We start from the raw sequence: 23330 nt of genomic DNA on the forward strand, positions 1-23330 counted from the left end.
TTAGCCCCTTCTGCCATGTCTATAGGTTTGGTGCCAATGTTTGTCATCTAATATCTATTTTGTTACTACAATGTGTATTTTTATCACACGGTGCCTTTGATCAAAACACAGAACTTTAGGAAATTTAAAATATAACAAAATACACCCCCCCTCATTCAAAGAAGAAATGCTTTTCCTTGTCAATAATAATATCCTCGTTAACCCCGGGCCCTGAAAGGCATGGCCAAGCGTGTTAAGGCGTTCGACTTCTTATCCGTGGGTCGCGGATTTGAATCTCAGTCGCACCAAACATGCTCGCCCTTTAAGCCGTGGGGGCGTTATAAAGTTACGGTCAATCCCACTATTCGTTGGTAAAAGAGTACCCCAAGAGTTGGCGGTGGGTGGTGATAACTAGCTGCCTTCCCTCTAGTCTTACACTGCTAATTTATGGACGGCTAGAGCAGATAACCCTCGTGTAGCTTTGCGCGAAATTCAAAAATAAATTGTTAATCCCTAATCGATTATCAGCGATTTACGTACACGACGTTTATGGAAATATTTTACGTCTCTGCTTCTCAGACAATTCAACCATTTTAATGAATATTTACCTCCATAAATAATATAGTCGTTTTTTCATTCAACCATTTAAATGAATATTTACCTTCCTAAACAATATAATTGTGTTTTCATTCAACCATTTAAATTAGTATTTACCTCCATAAACAATATAATCGCGTTTTCATTTTATGTTTTAATATAACTTATCTCCTGCATATAACGTAATGTTTATAAGCTGCAGAACGTATTTGAATTTTGTTTGTTTGTTGTTATTGTAGTTTATATCTCTGGAGAGGGAAACGCTTTAATTACCATGTCAACCGTGATCATTGAACTCGAAACTGAAACAGCAACTGTTCATGGTAGTTGTACACAGGTCCATCCCTATTTCCCATTCAAAGGGGAATTTGGCTACCGAATTAAAATTGTAGGCCACATGCCCTTTAGTGAACTCACGGCTCCACCGCCTATAGTAATAATTTTCATTTCAGAATCTTAAATGAGCCGATAACTATAATTGAATCTACTTCTAGGCAGTCACGTAACAAGTCTCACAGAGTCGAGTAATTGACCTGTTAGGTAGGACGTGTGATAAGAACACTGTGAAAGTCTTGTCCGATAACACTAAAGAACCTTTTCTCAGCTGGTGTTATGTGTTTGTACGTGAAACGTCTTTCCTGACTGCTACGCTTGTCGAACTTAACGTTAACTATAACACCTTCAAGTTCCATTTATTTCAGTTTATACACCGACATATCGTACATCGTTGTGATTAGTACTGATGTGTTTTGAGACGGTCAGAAGACCCTCGCATTATGACGAATTAAACATTACGGTTAAGCAGGTGTCTGCTTCAGCTTGTGTAGGAATACTCGTAACGTACATTTTCTGAGACATAAACTACAACCGAAATTATTTACAGTTACTCTGTCGACAAGAGGCATGATAAAAGTTGGTGAGAAATACAACGCAAAAATTAAAAATCTAAGATATAATTCTTTTTAATACGTGATGATCGTGTACCATACGTTTTAACCATTAATGAAGTATTCAGGTTGATTGATTCTTTGTTTTTAGGTTGGCAATGTTTTTGAAATATTTTCAATTTCGTGTTTTTACTTCCACGTTTGTGACTTGAATAATATCAAAGAAAACACAGATAAAACAACCATTTCAGCAAGACTTTAATTTATAAATTTCGATTCATAAATAAAATTTGTTTTCACAACTTATTAATATACATTAAACATGCATGCTATGAGTTGAACAACCAAACCTATAATACTGGTCAACACGGGAAAAACACGGGGTCGTGTAAGCCCAATACAACACTCCTGGTAAATCACACCCCCTGATGGTTGATAACGTGGAATACAACAAGATAAAACACAAAGCAACCTTTGAACCAGTTGTAAACACTATCACAAATTACAAATCAAAACTTATTCTGTTATATTCAACCGGTTAAAGTAACATTGGTTAAAGTAAAACATGTGCAGGATAAACCATTCAATATAAGAATAAACTAATCGACGATAAATAGAATAAAACAATCCTATTAAAATTCCGCCAGAGTGCAAACACTATATCGTCTTCAATATTTTCAAAGCACACAGTTCTACAGAAAATACGTATCTCTACTGTCGCCATGGTAACAATGAATATTTAAATTGAGCTTTTGTGTCTGTCAGGAATTGACACGTCTTCATCAACGTCGGAACATATTTGAGTTTCGGCGTTGTTACTTCTGGAAGAAACTAAAATTGTCTAGGCCCTCTGAAGAGCTCTGGCTACATAAAACAGCTGCTAACTGTTAACTGGGATCTGTTGAATCCAGTCAATATTCTTTACTGGATCTCAAAAACCAGAGATGAAATAAAAGAAACTAGAATCGTTGAATAAGTTAACATATTAAGCGTTAAAAAGTGTAAATGCACAAGTAATTTAACGTAAGACTTAAAAGTGTAAGTGTACAAATAAATATGAAAAACCAAGATGTGCGGGTTACTGGGTTTTAACATCTGATTTTAAACACGTAAAGCTATCACCGAATCTGAATAAATATATATCAGTTCCTACTTTATAATACACGACCTGTAATCACACATCTTATAATTATTTGACTTGGTCTTGACTGTGCACCAACATAACAAAACAAGGAAACTATAGATAATGAAACAAGTCGAAATACTACAGTCCAAAACTCAAACAACTCAAGAACATTTAGGTGATCTTTCCAAATGAGATATACATAATTTTTATATTAACAGCTCTGAACGTGTTATTATTTAGTGCTATTAACTAATATTTGTTCACAGTATTATGTTCACAGCTTTCAAAAGTAAGGAAATTCAAAATATATTTTTCATAAAGTGGCTCACCTTTTAGTGGTGCACAGTATGAAATAGTGTTTTAAGGTAAGTTCTTAAAATTCTAAGATCTTAGCGCCCTTGGGTAGCGCTCAAATGCACTAATATCAAATATAATGGAAATCAAAATAATAAAGAAAACACATTTGGCTGTTATTCTGGGATGTTGTTGTTCACGTGAGTTTACAATAGGAAATGACACTTTCTGACTATAATTACAATCCAAACACTTCTACTTGAAATGCAAAACAACAGAATAGCCAGTTTAGAGACTGACCACAACTGATAAATTGAAAGTTACCAGAAAATGCAAAAAAAAAATAAAAACAGGTATCGTAGTAGCTAAGATTTTTATTCGTACATACAGTCTTAGAAAACATACACAAAACAAAAGATACTCAATAACCGTTAATATTTTGTTATTCTATCTCACATCAAAAGGCACTAAACACCTCTGATTATGCCTTTCTTTTTATAATTTAAGCACTAATGTCGCCGTATCAAGGTTGAATGAAGGTACAGTCAAATTACTGCTGCTAAATGTCTACATAAGCGCCCCCTTTCAAAGTGGTGTGAAGCCTGGAACCAACAAAAATCAGACAAATATGACGATATTTTTACACCCAAATCTTCGAGTTTCAGAGAAATATTGTGATACCTTTTGTTCCATGACATGCTTCACTTTCCACATCGCCAGATATAAATACCAGCTTCTTGCTGTCTTTCATAGACCGTTGGAAGAAAGAACATTTGCATGACGTAAACAGAATTGATCACAGATGACTTTATAGTTCAGTTCTTCCATTAACAAAACAAACAGGTGTCTGTACAAATGTAGGCTCGCTCAAATTAACTTCACCGTTAAGTTATCTCGTTTATTTTAACCTTAAAACAGTCCACGTATATTATTAACTCGACAACAATTGACTAATCATTTTCATATATTGAAACACAAATGCCACGTAAACGAAACGGGGTAAAACAACAACACTTTGTAAAATTCTATATCTCTCAGTTTACTAAATACTCTATTAGATTATTTATTTTACAACGTGTGTGTAATCAATTTATAAATTTATTTCGAGAAAACCGGTATGCGAACATCATCTTTCAATTTTCTTTCATAACTGAGCAAAATTACCAGGTTATATATTTTCTTCTACTTAACACCTACGGAAAAATGGTTTCAAGATGTGTTAAGTACTACGGAAAAATGGTTTCAAGATGTGTTAAGTAAAATAAAATGTGTTTATCATTCAAATATTAACCCATTGGATGCTTTCAAGAAAATGGTTTAGGTTTCTTTATGTAGAAAGAACACAAAAGAAGGGACCTCAACATGTGTACTTTGTTTTTTTTTCATTTCTTTTTAAATTGAGTCCCTTGTTTTTCAAAGACCGGTTTTCACGAACGAAAAGAATGCAGCAACCCACACATCAAAAAAAAAAAAAAAAACAACAACAACAACAAATAAACGACTTTTTATGGGAAGTATTTTCTAAATCAATATAATATTTCATGCTCATAAGTCTTGTGTGCACTTATTGCTTGTGATGTACTTTTGAAAACATAAAAACCCGTTAAAATGTGTTATTAACCGCACACAAAAAAATAAAATTATATGTTTCATATTAGCGAATAAAATAAAACACGATTGAGTCAAAGCACTTTTCTTTTTATCTGAAAGGTGCAAATAATTTGCTTTTATTTTATTTTACTAAAATGTAAGGCAGCTGAAAGGTGTTCTTTTGGATACGTTCTTTAACACTGAATGTCGAATAGTAATAAATTTGTATCTGAAATTGGAAGTTTTCACACTATGAATAAAATTACAAAACGGAATGAGCGTTTCTCATTCTTACGCTTTTGGTTTTCAAACTTCAGTGCTTAAAATACGCCATACGTTTTAATAATTCTAATGACACAAGTTCAGGATGAAGACAAAAATAAACACTCACCTGGACATGGAGATAATTACTATAACAGAAGGCAGTGAGTTGTGTTAGTGTTTTGAGTCGACATGGTAAGATTCTGTTGTTTTTTTTATTCTCTCTAGTTTTCCAAATATAAAATGGCAGGAACTGAGGCTTGTCATCACTTTGAGCGAAATAAATAGTTTTGTGCTATACACGGAGAGCTCGCCTGTGCCTCCTAGATGTGATTCTTTAGTATCTTTAACATTAAATTTGATACAAGGTTTGTAACCTTCAACATCTAGGCACTTACATAAACCAAGTGAAAACCTGAATTCCCGCCATTTTTAAAGATTATCTGAATACTTTTATCAGCTAAGAGAACGTTTATTACGCATAATGCACGTATCAAGAGTGGAGGGTTAAAATGTATTTTAACACAAGTTGACATCACTCGCTTACTCTATTTACTCAACAACTCTGGGGGAAATTACGTTTAAAGACTTTAACCTGATTGTCAAACCCAGAAATGACGTTAGGTTAAGCTACTATTTCGGAAAGCAATCTTGTTGTTAAACCAGAGGTAATGTCCGAAATGTTTAAAGGCTTAGCAAGGGTTTAGCTCTCAAAACATTTTTGACAAAGAGTATAAGTGAAGTGACTTACTATTCACTAACTCACAAAGGATTAAAGACCCATGCGTGTGAATCCGTGAAATCAATTCCACGAGTACTGAAAATAAATCAAATAGTTTTATATTTTTTAGCAAGGTTTCTTTTCTGAATCATACAACAGACTAATGTTGATGTATTCTAAACAATTTCTATCGGTTTCACCAAAATTATTTTATATCGCGCAACCACGATAATGATATTTGTATTTTTTTTCCATGCCGACAGAAGTTATTTAAGACAATCCTTTGGCCAGTTTGGGATACGACATATTTCTTATCCACTGTGGCTACTTATTTGTTTGTTTGTTTTTTTGCTAACACGATATTTAAATACTGTTCTACTTTCTAACTCACAGCCTTGTAGAAAACAACACAACACACATACGAAATTTCAAAATTTGGGAAATATATAATTCAAACGTTCCATAACATTTCACCATTTTCAAGAAGCTTCCCTGGAATCTGAATCTCTACCAGTTGTTATACTTGGGGTTTTCATTTGTCTACAATCAGAATCTTTTTCTGTTAATATACCTGAGGTGCTATTGTCCCTAGAATCGGTGTCCCTATCTGTTGGGAAAACGTTCTGATTGACTACACATTTTCTCATATGTTTCTCCAGAGTGCTTGGTACTGAAAATGGCATTCCGCAGAAGCGACATCTATACACATCTTTACCCATTCGACCATGAGTTTTCATGTGTCTGGTCAGTTTGGAGCTCTGTGCGCATGCGTAACTACATAATTCACATTTGTACGGCTTTTCTCCAGTGTGAGATCTTCTATGGACTGTTAAGTTACTGCAGTTCTTGAATACTTTTCCGCAAAATTCACACGTGTCATTTCTAGTTTTGTCTTTCGGTTTGGAGGGAAGGGTGGATGTGGGGGTACTAGTTCCTGGAAGGTTGGACGTCACCGCCATCAAGGCACTTTCACTGGATGATCTGTGATCAGGTTCTGAAGAGGTTACACCCCCAAGAAAAAGGTCACGGCGACTGGAGGTTACAGAAGGTAGCCAGAGTCCTGCATACAGATTATCTCTCTGGTGGTCTCCAAAATCGAGCCTCAGTCGCTTAGTTTCTTCAAAATGGGTATCAAAAGTTCGTATATTACTCTGACCTAAGTTAAGTGGAGGTTGGCTGAGAGCATTATTGCCTTCTTCCCTAGATGATCGTTCCAACCCATTTTCAGGTAAAACGCTAAACTTTCTTGAAGGAGACCTGTCCACTGGAGCAGAAGACGGTCTTTCTTTCTTTATTAAAGACCTCCCAACTCTGTTTTCTTCCAGAGCTTGCTTATAAGCCTCATTATATTGCTGAATATTGTTGAGTCCAATTTTTTCCATAACTTCTCCCAGCAAAGATTGTTTTTCTTGAGATGTTATGGAAGGCTCGATATTGGAACTCTTCTCACCATTTTCATCTCCAGCACAACGGTATGAGGAGTTATTTTTGGGCCCTTTCGTTGTCAAGTCTTCAGCTGTTAAATCTTCAGAATCATCTTCTTCCACTTCGTCTTCCTCTTCCAGTTCCTCATTTTCATTTTCGGCTTGCTCTTCATAGCCTTCTTCGTCCTCTCCAACATTGTTTGTTCCACAGTCTTTACTAGTTGAATCTGGAGTGGACCTTCCTGAGCATACACTTGTATTTTCTGCCGAATCTGGAGAACTCTTTCGATGAGTTTTCATGTGTCGTTTCAGCTTACTAGCTTGAGTACAAGCGTGATTACAAACGTGACACTTGAACGGTTTTTCTCCCGTGTGGGATCTGCGATGTACGGTCAAATTACTCTGAAATCGAAAGGACTTGCCGCAAAACTCACAAGACTTACTTTTTGGCGATTCTGATTGGTCAAAAACTCTCTGGTTTGGAATGGGAGACAGAGACTGAGACAATATTGGAGTGGAAATTGACTGAGGTGTGCTGGAGGGAGTAGAAGGGTGAGGGGAGAGCTGATTGGAAGTCAAGGAATGAGAAAATGGCGAAGTGATTTTTCGAGAAGGAGTTGAATTTGGACTTGTTGCCCCTGCTAACTGTCGAAGTCTCTGAGAATAAAAATCCAGATGTGATTCAAGTCCTAGACCAATATGAGGTCCTCGTGGTCTATCAAAACGGTTTCTATCAAAAGGGCTATGCGAATCAAAAGGATTAAGACCTATTCCTGCAAGATGACTTATTCGATAGTGATGATCACCAATGAGATCCATTCGGAATCCATGACTAGATGGACGAGAAAGATAGTTGGGGGTATTGAGCGCAGGGCCGAACTGTCGTTCACCCAGGGGTATGCGGGGAAGCTGTAGATTTGGAAATGGAGTAGCATCTAGACCAACGGAAAGGGGAATTGATTGTTCTTGGCTAACAGGAATAATGGAGAGTGGGGAAGAAGTATTCGTGGGTGAAAATGATACTGGTGTTGATCTTGGAACTTCTGTTAAAATTCTTTCTTTGTTGTTTGCCTCTACGTAGATTTTCAAGCCGTGCATTTTTTGAACATGTTGAACTAGTAGCCATGCTGAAGTGAAGCTCCGCTTGCACGTTGAACAAACATGGCTGCTCGGTTCTGAAAAAGAAGAAGAAAAAAAATCAATTGAAACCCATATCCAGACAATTCTTTCCCTACTTTTCCTTCGAGGATTATTTAAATCAGTACAGAAGAATAAAGTTAGGCGTTACACGCTCTCTCCATTGCACAGGAAATTAAAATAATCCAGTGGTCATCAAGGTGTTATCCATCACTGTCACGACCTCCTGTCGTGATCTGGGAGGAAACCCACGGCTTTGCAAACTGATAGCTGGTGTCTTAATGAGGCAGCGTTTTTTCCATTTCCACTGGGTATAAGCAGCGCATAAGGGGGGATCAGTAAAGTTTAAACTGTAAAATTGAAGGCATGCCGAGGATCTTTTCTGACCGATCTGCACAAGAGTCCCGCTACTGACATTACTCGAGTAATGGGTCATCAATCAATCTCAGAGCATGAAAAAAAAAAAGTATATATATACGAGGAAGAGGGCTGCTTGTGATTTACGCCTATCCTAACTTCCGCACCAAGTGAAAGAGATCGAACACTTTTTCAAACAGCATACCTATCAGGGTGGGTAAACAAGCCTCTCGATCCCTTTTATAAATCGACAATATCCGCCTAGCTCGTGCAAGAAGGACATCGCAAGCCTAATTTCACAGTGAAGGCTTGGATGCCAAGTTATACATCAGTCATGTGTTTGAATTGTGTAAAACTAGTCTTTAAAACGTTTCGAGAAGTCAGAGGATTCAGACATCATTGTTTGAATTTCTATTTACTTTCAACTCAAAATATCACACTGTACACATCTCAAGAATAAATTCGTTTTCAAACTGGTAGCTAATGCAAAAAACAAACAAACAAACCTCTATATGTTTAGTGTTATTACCAATACTTAGCTTTCATATAATTACTAGAATAATGTTTGTTTCTATAGTTATAGTTCAAGTTAAAATACATATATTATGGTGAAAAAAAAAACAATGCAATAAATGGAAATGAAATGCAAGAAATTATTTTTGGAAAGTCAATACCTGGTCATTACCTCATTGCTATTTTCAGTTTCAGCGAATGAAGGTAGTATTTTGAATATCATAGAATTCCTCTCAAGATGGTGAATTTATATTTTATTTCTCATAAAAATTACATTTTAATGTAATGTTTCGTATAAAAATAATACTATTTTTCCTATTTATTAAACTCGTGTTTTATTTCTCGACATCCGTAATAACAGGTTTTTATGTTTGATTAATGTGAAATTTTATTGACAAATCAAAAGTTTTTTTTTCTTTTACAATTAATCATAATTTAAAAAATAGTTAACACGAACTGAACAAGTTTTAAAAATTTATCTCAGAACGGCTGGTATGGATATTAACACTTTTACTGGTAAGCAGAGTTTCGACCTTCTGGGTCATCTTCAGATCAACAAAGAGTTGTTTGTTAACCTGAAGATGACATAGGAAGGTCAAAACGTTGTTCTCTGCTTGTCAATAAAAGTGTTAATATCCATACCAGCAGTTCTGAGATACATTTTTATTTCAAGTGGGTTTCTCGTCATCAAGAATAACTTGAACACGTTTTACTTATTCTGCTGCAAAACAATCCAGGACGTCATGATTTCATACACAATTTACACGAAACATAAAAGACTCCCCTCCGGTGCCACAGTGATTACTCTGAAGAATTATAACGCTGAAAATCAGGGTTTTATACCTTTGATGAGCACAGCACATATAGTCAATTGAGTAGCTGTGTGCTAATTTTGAACTGACAAACATAAAATATTAGTGAACTCCTGTATATAATATATTTAGAAAATAAATTTGAAAGGTACGTGTAATTAATACAGTAAGCAAAAAATAATGTAGACAGAAGAAACGCTTTTAAGTGTAATTTTAAAGTCCATGACGAGTTGCTTTAATTTTCCATATGCTATTTTTGTGTCGTAATTGGCATCCCCATATAATAAATATATATAACACCTAATTGAAAACAACTTTCGTTTAATTTTCACAACATAAAAACTTCATTTGTTGAATGAGAGAGTATTCATTAAAATGTCATGCCTGTATAAAACAACAACAACAACAAAGCATTGTATTTTTAAAAATGGTAACAACACACTTTTGTAGGTAGTTCCAACTTCGGAAGTGTTGTTTTAAGAAGGTTAATGCTTTTAGAAGTTTGGTAACGTATATTAACAACAAAACTGATAAACGTATCAAAATTATACTTACAAAGTGATGTATAAGAAAGCTGTAATTCATATCGTAACGAAAAATATTAAACTTAAAAGCAAAGAACACAACATCTCGTTAAAATAGCCTTTGTAGCCTGCTCCTTCCCTTCAGCACTTTTGTGCAAAGCTACACAAATCCGCTTCTAAATTTCAACTGATAGGTTAAGCGAACTGGGAATTTGACTGTCATTCTTATAACGTACTCATATTCACAAAGTGCAGAAGATTTTTTTATGGCAACGAGCCATGGACCTCAGGAATCACAATACAAGCATTCTAACTAGCATGCCACAATTGGCTAATTTTTGCATCACATTTAAATATTTTTGCGTAATATATATAAAAAAAATTTATGACAAAATCAAGATGCAAACAATAAACAGAGTGACTTTTGGATATTAAAATTCGATGACTTGTAAATTATTTTCTTAAAACGAAACTGTTATTTGATCTTAAAAAAACGGCACAATGCTGCATCATCATTGGAATAGCCTTGTTCAGGGCTGTATTATCTTAAATCAGTTTATTCTAGTGTTTCTTTGTTTAATGTACTAGAGGTTTTGCGGTCTGAGTTTACCGCACAGTTTTCTTGTTGTTTTTATTCTCACTTTTCTCTTACAATACACTGTTATTCATGAAAGGAGCAAACTTATTAATACCATTAAAATATCTCAAATAACAGAGTGAAATATTCACTTGAAACAGAACTGCTTTACATTTTTTTCCGCTTAGTAATGTTTCAACCGTTCGGATCTATTGTATTAGCTAATAGTACCTGAAAGAAGTTACCGCCCAGTGTTTAAAGATAACAATGTTATCAGTTCTCTGAAGGCTAATAGTCCTTAAAAAATAGTCCTTAAAAACTCGTGTTTCTCCGCTTTCCGACAGTTGGTAGAATAGGAAACTACAATAGGCGAGACTCTTTGCAATAAATTCTTGACCACTTTGTACCACTGACAAGAACATGAGAGCAACAGTGTGTTAAGTCTTTCAACAAACCTTATAACGTGGGGGTGGAAAGCGGTGGGCCGGACAATGGGTCTACCCCACGCCAGCAGTAGATCTTTCTTTCCTTTTTGGTCGTTTGTCACCTCATAAATTTGTGCTCTCCGCCTAATCATTTAGTGCAACAAGTTGAAGTGTTTGCTTTATGGAAAGACTATTCGTGACTGCTGTTTTCTTAACCACAACATGAAATCACTTCGCGCTCGGATTAGTAACCAAAATGACTCGACATTTTGACAAACAAATCTTCAGTAAGAACATTTCATAAAAAAAAAAAATTTTTTTTTATGTACAAAAATCTTGTAATCTTTACTAAAATTCTGCCAAATTTTGTGAAGGTACAAATACTGTATCCAAAGTTATAAGGTAAATATTTAACGCGAACAAACGTCTATATGAACTCGTGTATATTAGATCGAGCCCTTTGTGAAATTTAATTAAAACATCAGTTGAAACGAAGTTATTCAGTTGAAGAGTTGGAAGTTATTGTAGTTATCTACCAAAACACCAGAGTGAATGTAGCACAAAGTTTCGGATACCTACGTCGTCAATTTTACTTGTTACAATCTGAAAAGATGAACCTATGGACTTATCTGTCCTTGTGTATAACTATGCTGCTGTGACTATGAAAAACGGTCGAATCATACACATAAAAACAGCACTATGATCTACATGTTTCATTTGTTACATGCAGAAAAATTTCACATTCGCTCACAGAAACCGATATTCGTCCTAAGAACTGACGTTCACTGCATCTATATAAAAGCTGATATTCTTTTACCTGGAAACTGCTATACACTGTACTTATAGAAACTGATATTCACTGTACTTGTAGAAACTGCTATACACTGTACTTATAGAAACTGATATTCACTGTACTTGTAGAAACTGCTATACACTGTACTTATAGAAACTGATATTCACTGCACCTAGAAATTAGCATGTAAATGTGAAACTGATGCACGCAATTTTAAAATCTGTTAGAGCACTTATTAAAATTATTGTTTCTACAAATTTAAAGAATAATTCAGCGGTAAGTAACAGTAGGAAAAACAGTCAATAGTTAGTGCTCTTTAAGATAGTGAAGTCATGTATTAATTATTTGTTTCTAACAGGGGCGTAGATTTTTTTACACCCAATGGGGGGGATGATTTTTACAACAACTTATGTGGACTGTTCAATTTGCAAATTGGTAATCTTTGATAACGTGAACCTGAAAGCTGTAAACATGCAGTCACAGAGTAATCTTGTTGCCATGATACTTGCATGTATACTTAGGCCTACTGACTGATACTTTCGAACAAACTATCGCTTAGATCAAAAAGCTTACAAGCACGCCTATATTAAAGACGTACATTTCGGCTACTAAAAAAGCCTACATCTAGGCCTAATTATGTAATTCGATTGGTAAGAACACGAGAATCACAAGAACAAACACACAATTTGTGGGCCTGTGATGTAATAAAACAATTCAACAGATCAAATTGTAGTGGGGGATAATTGTATGCACCTTACCGCCCACCTAAAATCAAGAGGGATGTATCACCCCCCAGGATCTACGCCCCTGGTTTCTAAGATATATTTACTGTACTTTTGGATGTATTTTTCGAGTAGTAGTGTATCATTACTGTTAGTACTGAAGGTTTCAACTGTGTAATTAGGTCATGAGATCAAACTTTAATATTCACTTAATTTTAAAATTAATATTGCAGTGTCTGCAGGACTCGGATTACGAGTCGAGTGCTTTAACCACCTGGCCATTGCGGTCCCCATTGATTTATAATAGTTTGGTTTGGTTTGTTTTTAATTTCGCGCAAAGCAACACGAGGGCTATCTGCGCTAGCTGTTCCTAATTTAGCAGTGTAAGACAAGAGGGAAGGTAGCTAGTCATCACCACCCACCATCAACTCTTGGTATATTCTTTTACCAACGAAAAGTGGGATTGATCGTCACATTATAACGCTCCAACAGCTGATAGGGCGAGCATGTTTGATGTGACGAGCATTCAAACCCGCGACCCTCAAGCATATGGTCAGTTAAGGTGAGCATGTTATTTTAAAAGAAATATATATACATTTTATAAACATTTGATAAATATAATGTCTGAAACATTCACATCAGAAAGCTACGTTGAGTTTCAATTTAAAGTGCAAATACGCCTCATTCATTTCTTTAACTTCAGTAATCAACAATAGCTAATGTCTCCACCAAATGACTTTTGTCCCGACCTAACAGATACAAAAAGGAAACAAAATTATACAGGAAGACTGGCTAAGTTTGGTTGATAAAAGTTGGAGACTTAGATGGAGCTGTTGAAGCACCGGTAACAGGAAAGATTGGTGAAACTTCCTGGTTCGCTGAAAAAAAATAGAAATGAGAAGGGACGAGCACAAAAGTGTGTGTTAAAACAAATAAATAAAAAATATTAACATGTGATTTCGAATAAAAAATCATAAAATTGTTTGAAATTATTAAATGTTTAAATAGAAATATCTGTTTACTGTGTAAACGTGTCAAGTATATGGTTTCGTTTGAATTTCGCGCAAAGCTACACGAGAGTTATCTGTGCTAGCCGTCCCTAATTTAGCAGAGTAAGACTAGAGGGAAGGGAGCTGGTCATCACCACCCACCATCAACTCTTGATATATTCTTTTACCAACGAAAAGTAGGATTGATCGTCACATTATAACGCCCCAACAGCTGATAGGGCGAGCATGTTTGTTGTGACGAGCATTCAAACCCGCGACCCTCAAGCATATGGACAGTTTAGGTGAGCATGTTATTTTAGAAGAAATATATATACATTTTATAAACATTTGGTAAATATAGTGTCTGAAACATTCACATCAAAAAGCTACGTAGAGTTTCAATTTAAAGTGCAAATACGCCTCATTCATTTCTTTAACTTAGTTCGTGTGTATTCTAAGAATAATAATCTTTTATTAAGTAAAAAAGGTTACCATAAAAACGCACTCCGCACTTTGAGGCCATAGGTGCGCAATAAAAGTAACAGTGATATCTCACTCTTCCATTCATCTCAGATTAGCGCTGGGGGCCGTTGACTAACCCTCTTTGACCTGGGCTATCAGTTTAAAATTAGGGATGGTTATATAAAAATGGTCTTTGAGTAGCTCTGTACGAATATCCTAACCTAACAAACAAAAGCTTTCTCTAGATAGAAAACATTATTTTTTAAAAATAGTTGTAAACAAGTATAATGTAATGCTTGTGTTATCACGTGAAACTAAGGTAAATTTGAGTTGTTTTGTTGTTTGAAACAGTTTACTGTCTTTACAGCACTAATATTGTTTATTTTGGCTTATTAAAATGGTAAAGTAGCGTTAAATTCAGCCAAAAAAGAATTAAAAAATATTTGAAGCCACTCTGTGATTTTTTCGTGCAGATTAACAATCTAACATTTAACAGTTTAACATTTCTTGCGCTGCTCACCATGTAAGTTATTGTATCCTGTATATGAAATAAACAGACGTTCAATGAAATAACACTATGATGTTGTGACCCTCATGACCTGATGGTCATTTTATTTTCCATCAGAAATGGATTGCAGGACAAAAACAAATCTAATCCAGGCCCAGCACACGGTTAATTATCTTCTGGAAAGGGTAGACAGTAATGGTGCTTGGTGCCCGACCAATTGCAGCAACTTTTTTCCCCCTTCCCAGCACCGGCCTTCTTCCAATGATATCGTTCTGTTCCGTCACAGTAATTATGTTTACTAAATTACAGGTTTAATTCTAGCTGAATATGTGAAGAGCTGTAACAGTCAAAGATCAATATACTCTTATGAAATTTACACAAAAGGCTTCATACTGGGTGCTTTATAGGGTTATGGAAATATCTTATTCCAAGCTGTTTAATTGCTAAAAACAAAAAGTATTGGGTGGAAAGTACGGCAAGGTAGTCAAATAGGCGTAAATACGACTAAATTACGTACAATATAAAACTGAACTTAATGTATGAATAACCTGGACTGTGATAGGTAATAAACCGAAATCATGTTCATTTCGTATTTAATTCCAGTCTCCCGCCCAAACGTGACCAATGAAACTCGTCACATCGTAAAATATGTTTGTTTGTATTTTCCTTCGTGGAAGAAATTCTGATTCTCCTTGAAAATAAGCTGTAATTATATGCGTTAAATTAAATGTAGGAAAACATTCACATCATCGTTTGTGTTAAGTGAGTTTGTACGTTTGTTTTCTAAGAGACTCATCGTCCACTATAATACTCGTCATGCAACGACCTGGGACGATTAAATCGAATTAGTTTCAGGGGTTGGTAGGGAAAGACGAGTTATATAATTACTTATCACTCACTAACATAATTGCCATATCACGCACAGTCGTAATTTGTGGTTATGTGGTCAGTTATTTCTACACAAAAAATTATGAGCTTAGAAAAAAGAAGAAGACAGTTTGTTACAATAAAACCACGAAACTGTTAAAACCACTAAAATATAACATGTAGACAGGATGGCGTCTTTTCAATAACATTTTTTGTTGCAGTCAACCATGTTGCTAAAAAAATGTGTGCTTTAAAACAATACGTGCTTATATAAATTACATAACAGTAAGAAACACTAAAACTTTGACAATCCAAAACATTCTGACGCCTTGGGTATGTGTGTGTGTGTTTATTTTTTCTTATACCAAAGCCACCCTGGGCTGTCTGCTGTGTTCACCGAGAAGAATCGAACCTCCAATTTTCCAATTTTAACGTTCTAAATTCGAAGACTTACCGCTGTCCCGATGGGGTACTGATGTCTTGGAAATTAAATAAAAACAATAATAACAAAGAGAGAGGTTCATTATTTCTAGAACAGATTTTGCTTATTTTCTTCAGCAATGGCCGAAACCAATTTCTAAAGGCTGTTATCGAGATATCGAACCGTTTTAAAATTTTAAACTCTGACTCGCACGACAGCAATAAACTAACTTTCCTCCCCATACCAGGAATGGTCTGATCTGAACTGTTACCCTGGTGACCAGGCTAGCAGGCCATGAAACGTCGAATCCTTTTCCGCCTATTCTGTAAATGTCATTAAAATTGGATTTCAACCCAAGACGAAAGGTGGGGAGAAATTCTGAACCAATGGAAGTAATGTAATATTACCTTTTTTTTTTTTTTTCCATGTCACATGAACTTTTCTTGCCTGTCTATTTTACCTTCTAACTATTACTCACCATTTTAAGTTGGAAACTGTTTAATTTATGTATTATTGACATTACTTTAAAAGTTCGGAAAAAATAACTGAACGAAAATGCAGTTGACGACAAAACCTCGAACACTCATCGGCATAAATATTTTATTTGTTTACTTTCAATTCAATTTAATTTTCGAATATTTTAGCTACGTTACCAAAATTAATCGGATGAGCTGATAGAAATAATATATTTTATTGCGCCAAAAAAATAAAAACAACAGACGTCATTTTTGTATATACTCTTAACATAGCACCAGAGAGTGCTTACAAATGCATGATATCTGTTTGTTTGGTTTGGTTTTTGAATATTGCACAAAGCTACACAAGGACTATCTGCGCTAGCCGTCCCTAGTTCAGCAGTGTAAGACTAGAAAGTTTGTTTGTTTTGAATTTTGCGCAGAGCTACACAAGGACTATCTGCGCTAGCCGTCCCTAGTTCAGCAGTGTAAGACTAGAAAGTTTGTTTGTTTTGAATTTTGCGCAGAGCTACACAACGGCTATCTGCGCTAGCCGTCCCCAATACAGCAGTGTAAAACTAGAGGGAAGGCAGCTAGTTATCACCACCCACCGCCAACTCTTGGGCTACTCTTTTACTAACGAATAGTTATACTGACCGTCACATTATAACGTTCTCATGGCTGAAAAGGCGAGGATGTTTGGTTTGACGGGGATTCTGCCCGCGACCCTCAGATTACGAGTTGAGTGCTTTAACCACCTGGCCAGGCTGGGCCTACATTATGTCACCAACTGATAATCTGAGTGTCGCGGGTTCGAATCCCAATCACGCCATTATGTGACGCTCAATTCCACTATTCGTTGGCAAAAGAGTAGCCCAAGACTGGGCGGTGGGTGGTGATGACTAGCTGTCTTTTCTCTAGTCTTACACTGCTAAATTATGGACGGCTAGCGCAGATAGTCCTTGTATAGCTTTGCGCGAAATTGAAAACAAACCAACCTTTTAATCTTACACTACGAAATTAGGAATGGCTAGCGCAGATAATCTTCGTATAGTTTTGCGCAAAATTCAAAAACAAACAAACTTATGTGCTGTAGTCTATATTCAAATATGTACAGAAACAAATTATCCCAAGTTATTTGTAAATGGATCAGAAACTTATTACGAGAAACTTATAAAATATTTGAAAATAAGTGGTTGTGTAGGTAATTTGTTGATGAAAGACTATTTTAAAATTAAGAAGAAATGTACATAAATCTCTAGAAAGAAAACACAAAGAACATTTATTTCATTAATATTTTCTCTTATTCACAATTATGGTAATTTACAGTAAAACTAAGTCTTCTTTAAACCTTCTTTTCCAAGTTCATTTTCTATTAAAGTTCTGATAAATAATAAGCAATTTATTATTTAGATTCTAAACAATTATAGTTATATTAAAAAGGTCTCTTAAAATCGATACTTTTATAGTATAGGTAATTAAACTGTGTTCATAAACTGCTGATGGTTAATCTCATCAGGAGGTGTATTGGGTGTTTCTAACTTGAAAATAAAATATATATACATAGAGAGAAAGAAGTGGAAATAGGACTAAACAATGTTAAATACTTACACAATTAATGCTTTTATATCAGTAAGTAATCAAGTTACATGAATGGAATTATGTGTCTTTGTTCATGAAATGTTTAGTTTGTTGGGTTCCGCAATATTTCTTCAGACAGAAGTTTATATATAAATCTTTTGGTGATAATTGTTCGAAACGAATAGAACGCTTAGTTCGTTTTTAAAAAAAGACCTTATCAAATATCTTTTTTTTTCTAAGCGCTGAAATATGAAATGATAAATTCTAAACACTACTGATTGAGAACCAGCGAGGCGAACTTGAAAAGTAAAGAGAGAGATTACTTAACATTTAAAATGAGGTCTTATATTATGATATCACATGAATGAAGTTTTACCAATTAGTAATTCATAAAACTCAATGGACCGTGGAACACTGAAAAAAGGTTATGATGTTTGGGCATTTATGAAAAATTTAGAACTGAATCTATGTATACAAATACAAAATGTGTGTTTATTTGCACCCTAATTTCTCCCAACCTATAGGACTAATCTCAACCAAAATTTGTATGTAAACACTATGTGAATGTCCTAATGGGGTCAAAATTGGACATAACCCTATTTCTATTTTGTAAAGCCTGTTGGTTAATTTCTCCCAGCTTGTTGAATCAATGTTACACAATTTTGGCACTTTGACGCTTTAGCTGTTCTTTAATATTCTAAATGAATTTAGGGTCAAAGCATGAAAATTACTGGATTGCTTTTCAAAGAACTACGTTTTTTTGTCATAGACAGTGAGACGTAGGGTGTTCAGGGGTAAGATCACCTCAAAATCCTTATTCTTTGGTAAATGTAAAACAAACTGCAAATGTAATTTGTGAAGAAGCTTTCTTGTAATTTTGAAATTTTAAGATGAACATTGCGTTCAAATTATTATTTTGAAATATATGACTGCTGTTAAAATTACATTATTTTAATCAACTTTAAACATTCGCCGTCAATTGACGGGTATTTCAACTTGTAATAAATGGAAAGCCAGAAACGAAGTTAGATTTGTACATAAATAGAACAAATCAATTAGTGATATTATTCATCAAGATAGACACTAACCAATTAATGCAAGGCAAGCCACAGTTTTCTACTAGCCTAGATTAATTTCTTGTTTCCTCAATGGATTCTAAGGCAAAGCGGATGGATCTCTACAACCAGTATACAGACTACATCAACGAGCCAGATGATGTATTTGGCGCGTTGCTTCCCCGTATCCTGATAAAATTGAGTCTGCCTGATGTCAAGAGACATTCTAAACTCTAATTTATCTTCATTACTGTTCAACTGTACAAGTCTGTTCCCCTTCGATGCATTTCACATTGGAACAATAATTTTTAAAGGCTGGGTTGAAGGGTATCTTGGTCGTAGTCCTTGAAGCTGAGTAACCATCTCTGAAGTCTCTGGCGGAATAATCTAATGTCTGATAGACAAGCCAGTATTTGCTTATACCGAGTTAACTGCTATAACTTGTTCTTCACTGCGGAAAAAAAAATTGAATGGGGGGGGTAGAAAAAGGGGAAGTTGGACACCAGGTGATAGATGATAAATGAGAAGAAATCGGTGGTTCTTGAGCTTCTGGTGTGCTACATAATTAAATATTCGTTAAAATCGTTAACAGGTGGTGTACGTAATCAAATTATTTAGAAATAAACTGCCACACGAGAATTGCTGTGGGTTTTACACCACGTATAACCATAAAATTTCAGTCATGATTTCATTTTATAACGTGCTATGCCTATCGGCTGTGTCATTCAAGAAAATATTACGTAATAGAATAAAAAGTAAACATCCAATCCTCGTAGAGCAACCCAACTATGAACTTTCATGAGAGAATCAATGTATAAAAATAAGCAATAGTGAAACTTCCATCTCTACTGTTATTATTGCACTGAGTACACAAGCAGTACACAGTAATTCACGTTAAGGTAATTCAGTTATAACTAACGAAAAAAATATTGAATAAGGAAGAGAAAATGCTGTGTTTTCTACCCTACAAAATAAACTTAACTCTTGTTTCTCCCTTTAACCACGTATATGATACAGGAGATAGAGAACCTAAGTGGTTCGTTTATGAGTTTCTAAGCAGGAATTATCAGATGTTAAACAGGAGCTATCAGATGTGGGCTTCATATCCTACTTAAACACGTGTTAATACGTTAAATCAGACAACTTGGAAAAATTAAAGTCATAACTTACAAGAAAATTTGTTAAAACCTTGAGATATTTTTCTTTTTACTCGTTATGGTTTCATGGCATGGCTATCGTTGTAAAAATACTTTTAATCCCACGATGAAAGATAAATCTAGAGTTGAAAAATGCCCCCTAAGTTCACTAAGTGACTAACTTCCTTTGCAAACAGATAAAGGACAAACACAGTAAAGTGCTATTTTTACCATACTTCCACTTGAACACGTGATACACCTGACTTTAAAAAACAAGACCTTACGTAAGCTGTATTCAATGTTGAAAATTACTTGCCCGATTTGTTCTCATGAGTGTTAACGTTCACACATTCACACATGATTGATATTACTTGAGTTTGTAAGCATTTCTGTAGAAATTACAATAAAATATCTGCACAGCTTCAATCAACCATCTGACCACATGTAAGCACGTTATTAAAAAGTCCTAGTGCTGCACTTCTAGTAATTTAGATTTAATTATAGAAGTAGATAAATAAACGTTATTCAAATATTTAATGACACTGGTGAACAACCTATTCATTTCAGTCTGGTTTATGTTGAAGTTCTACCCAGAATGTTACATATCATAACGTCTTTGAAATGTATATAAGAGATGCAAACATTGCAAAATTCAAAGTATATATATACATATATCTTTTTAGATTCGTGTTCAATAGTGTGACAAGTAGAGCAGGGCTAAAGTTAACGCACCAGTCATTTTAAATCGTAACAATGTCGTGTTTTCGAAAACTCGGAGTGTTTTTGTTCATTTTTTTTTTCATTCTTTAAGGTTCTACTAACACTAGGGTATTATCCTCGTTCATTAACAAGCTTTTGGAAAACTCAAAAATGTAGCGTACGTTGTGATCTATCCTGTTCTTACTGGATAGCTGGAGTAAACGACACAGTTGTATTCAAAGTTAGGAAGGCCTAAGCTGTTGTTTTTTGTTATCTGGTAAGGTTTAACTAAGATTGAAATATATTTATCACTCAACAAACCTCATTTTGATAATTAGAGTTTCCAATATGTATATAATTTTCTTACCTCTTTTTCGTTTTGTTTTTTTTTTCAAAATAAACGCTGGCTAAATGGGTAAAACCATTAATTAACGAAATAACTGGCTGCAGATTTTATGTTTTACTATACAATGTTTAGTCATTTCATTTTCTTTTTGCATAATTGTCAAAGAGTTATTTTAGTTAAAAAATCTTTATGAGTGCTAAATATATGCAATTCATACAATACCCCTAAAGACATCTCTGTGATAGAACTCTGGATTTCAGAGCTGGCATGAAGAGTTTGGGGGCGTTGTAAAAGTAGTAGCCAATCTCTTAGCATATTTGGTATGAGGTAGGGCGGTACTAACTCCCTATAGCTAGTGGTTCGAAATTAGGGATGGCAGATCATAGGCTTAGCCGCTTTGCCAGAAATTCGACATACAAATACACATTTGAAATGAAGCGTGTCTATAATGTCTCTTAACATCCACAACCTTTTGGCTGAACTCTGCTACAAACTTCTATACGAGGAATGTCACGTATTAGAACGTTCGCAAATAAGACAGATTTTAACAGCTGCTTTATCGGCGATAAAGAGCAGTTCTTTTCATGTATTAGTCCTTCTCTTTAAAATCATTGTTCGAACATTTTAATTTAGTAATTATACAACCAATCATTGCCGTTAGATGGCGCTTCCAATTAGTGACGATGACAATCACCGACTGGATTTGAGTACGTAACAACCCTTAACGTAAACTAGAAGAAAGCCCGAAACTTCATTTATTAAGCCCCTGATATTGAACTTATTGGTCGTGTATGGTAAAAATACTGAATTATTAACTGAATCAATTATATGACACGAATATACAACCAAAATCAAACCATCTCCCAAAAATATAAGCAAGAAACTTCTCTTAGATTATTTGAGAAGTATTTTGAAGGTAAAAGCCATCTAATAAGGTAACTAGTTTTTCTAATATTATAAAAATTACAATAAAAGGAGAATACACCGACGAATGTAAAACTACCAAGGCCAGGTGAATGTTGTTTAGAAACGATATGATAAATGTAACACCATCTGTTTGCCTCATACAGTTCTGTATTCTAAAGACGGCTGGTACGGGTATTAAAACTTTAATTCAAATAAAATACAGAACAACGTTTCTACCATTTTAGGTCATCTTCAGTTTAACAAGGAGTTAGCAACTGATTGTTATTTTTACTTCAAGTGGGTTTCTCGTTATCATGACTTATACAGTTATGTTATGAACAAACAAACATTTCGATCTTTATATAATTCCGCTTGTGTAATGTTACTTTATTTATTCACTAAATTATACCATTATTAATCTGCTTATATTATTGTTAATTATAAATGATATGTTTACATAAATAATTAGTTTTTATTGTTAATTCTGACACAACACAAGAAGTTCTTTGTGCTTTGCCAACTGCGGGTATCGAAACCCACTTTCTAGCATCATAGGCAATCAAGAGCCAAAGAGAGAGAGAGAAAGATACATGCCAAGGCATCTAGGGCGTCATTTGAGGAATACTCTTGTCCTCCAAGTTTTGGAAAGGGCGTTAAATTGCAATTTGCGTGTGTGTTTTGTAAGTTTTTCTTACAGCAAAACCACAATGGGCTATCTGATGTGTCCACTAAGGGAAATCGAGCCTCTGATTTTAGCGTTGTAAATCCGTAGATATACCACAGTCCCAGCGGGGGAGACAATTTATATGAAACGTTTCGAGACAGGCCGGATTAACACGAGTACAAATAACGCCATGAAAATTCAGCAAACATGGCCGGGCGATTAAGGCACTCAACTCATCTGAAGGTCGCGGGTTCGAATCCCTGTCACATCAAACATGCCCGCCCTTTCAGCCGTGGGGACGTTATAATGTGACGAACAATCCCACTATTCGTTGGTATAAAAGTAGCCAAAGAAACGTAATTGATTTTCCTAGCTCCAGGTTTTCGTTTATTGGTGATTTCAGTTGGTTTTATTTTTTTTTAGTATTCACAGGAATGCGTGACAATTATATAAAATGTCATCAGAATCAGATGCAACTTAAGTAATTTCGAATGAAGGTGGG

At 35.0% G+C, this 23330-nt stretch overlaps 1 protein-coding gene across 3 annotated transcripts in view; it reads right to left on the reverse strand.

Moving 5' to 3' along the window:
- Nucleotides 1-1704: 1704 nt before the first annotated feature.
- The window catches only part of LOC143228536 (BCL11 transcription factor A-like), a 115691-nt gene continuing 94065 nt past the window's right edge, over nt 1705-23330 (reverse strand). For all 3 annotated transcript variants that reach the window (XM_076459793.1, XM_076459789.1, XM_076459782.1), the window contains exon 3: nt 1705-8054. In XM_076459793.1, the coding sequence (XP_076315908.1) occupies nt 5935-8054 (2120 nt within the window). In that variant the 3' untranslated portion in view covers nt 1705-5934. The remainder of the gene's footprint in view (nt 8055-23330) is intronic.

This window comes from Tachypleus tridentatus, chromosome 1 (genome assembly GCF_004210375.1).
Source record: "Tachypleus tridentatus isolate NWPU-2018 chromosome 1, ASM421037v1, whole genome shotgun sequence".
Classification (NCBI taxonomy): Eukaryota; Metazoa; Arthropoda; class Merostomata; order Xiphosura; family Limulidae; genus Tachypleus; species Tachypleus tridentatus.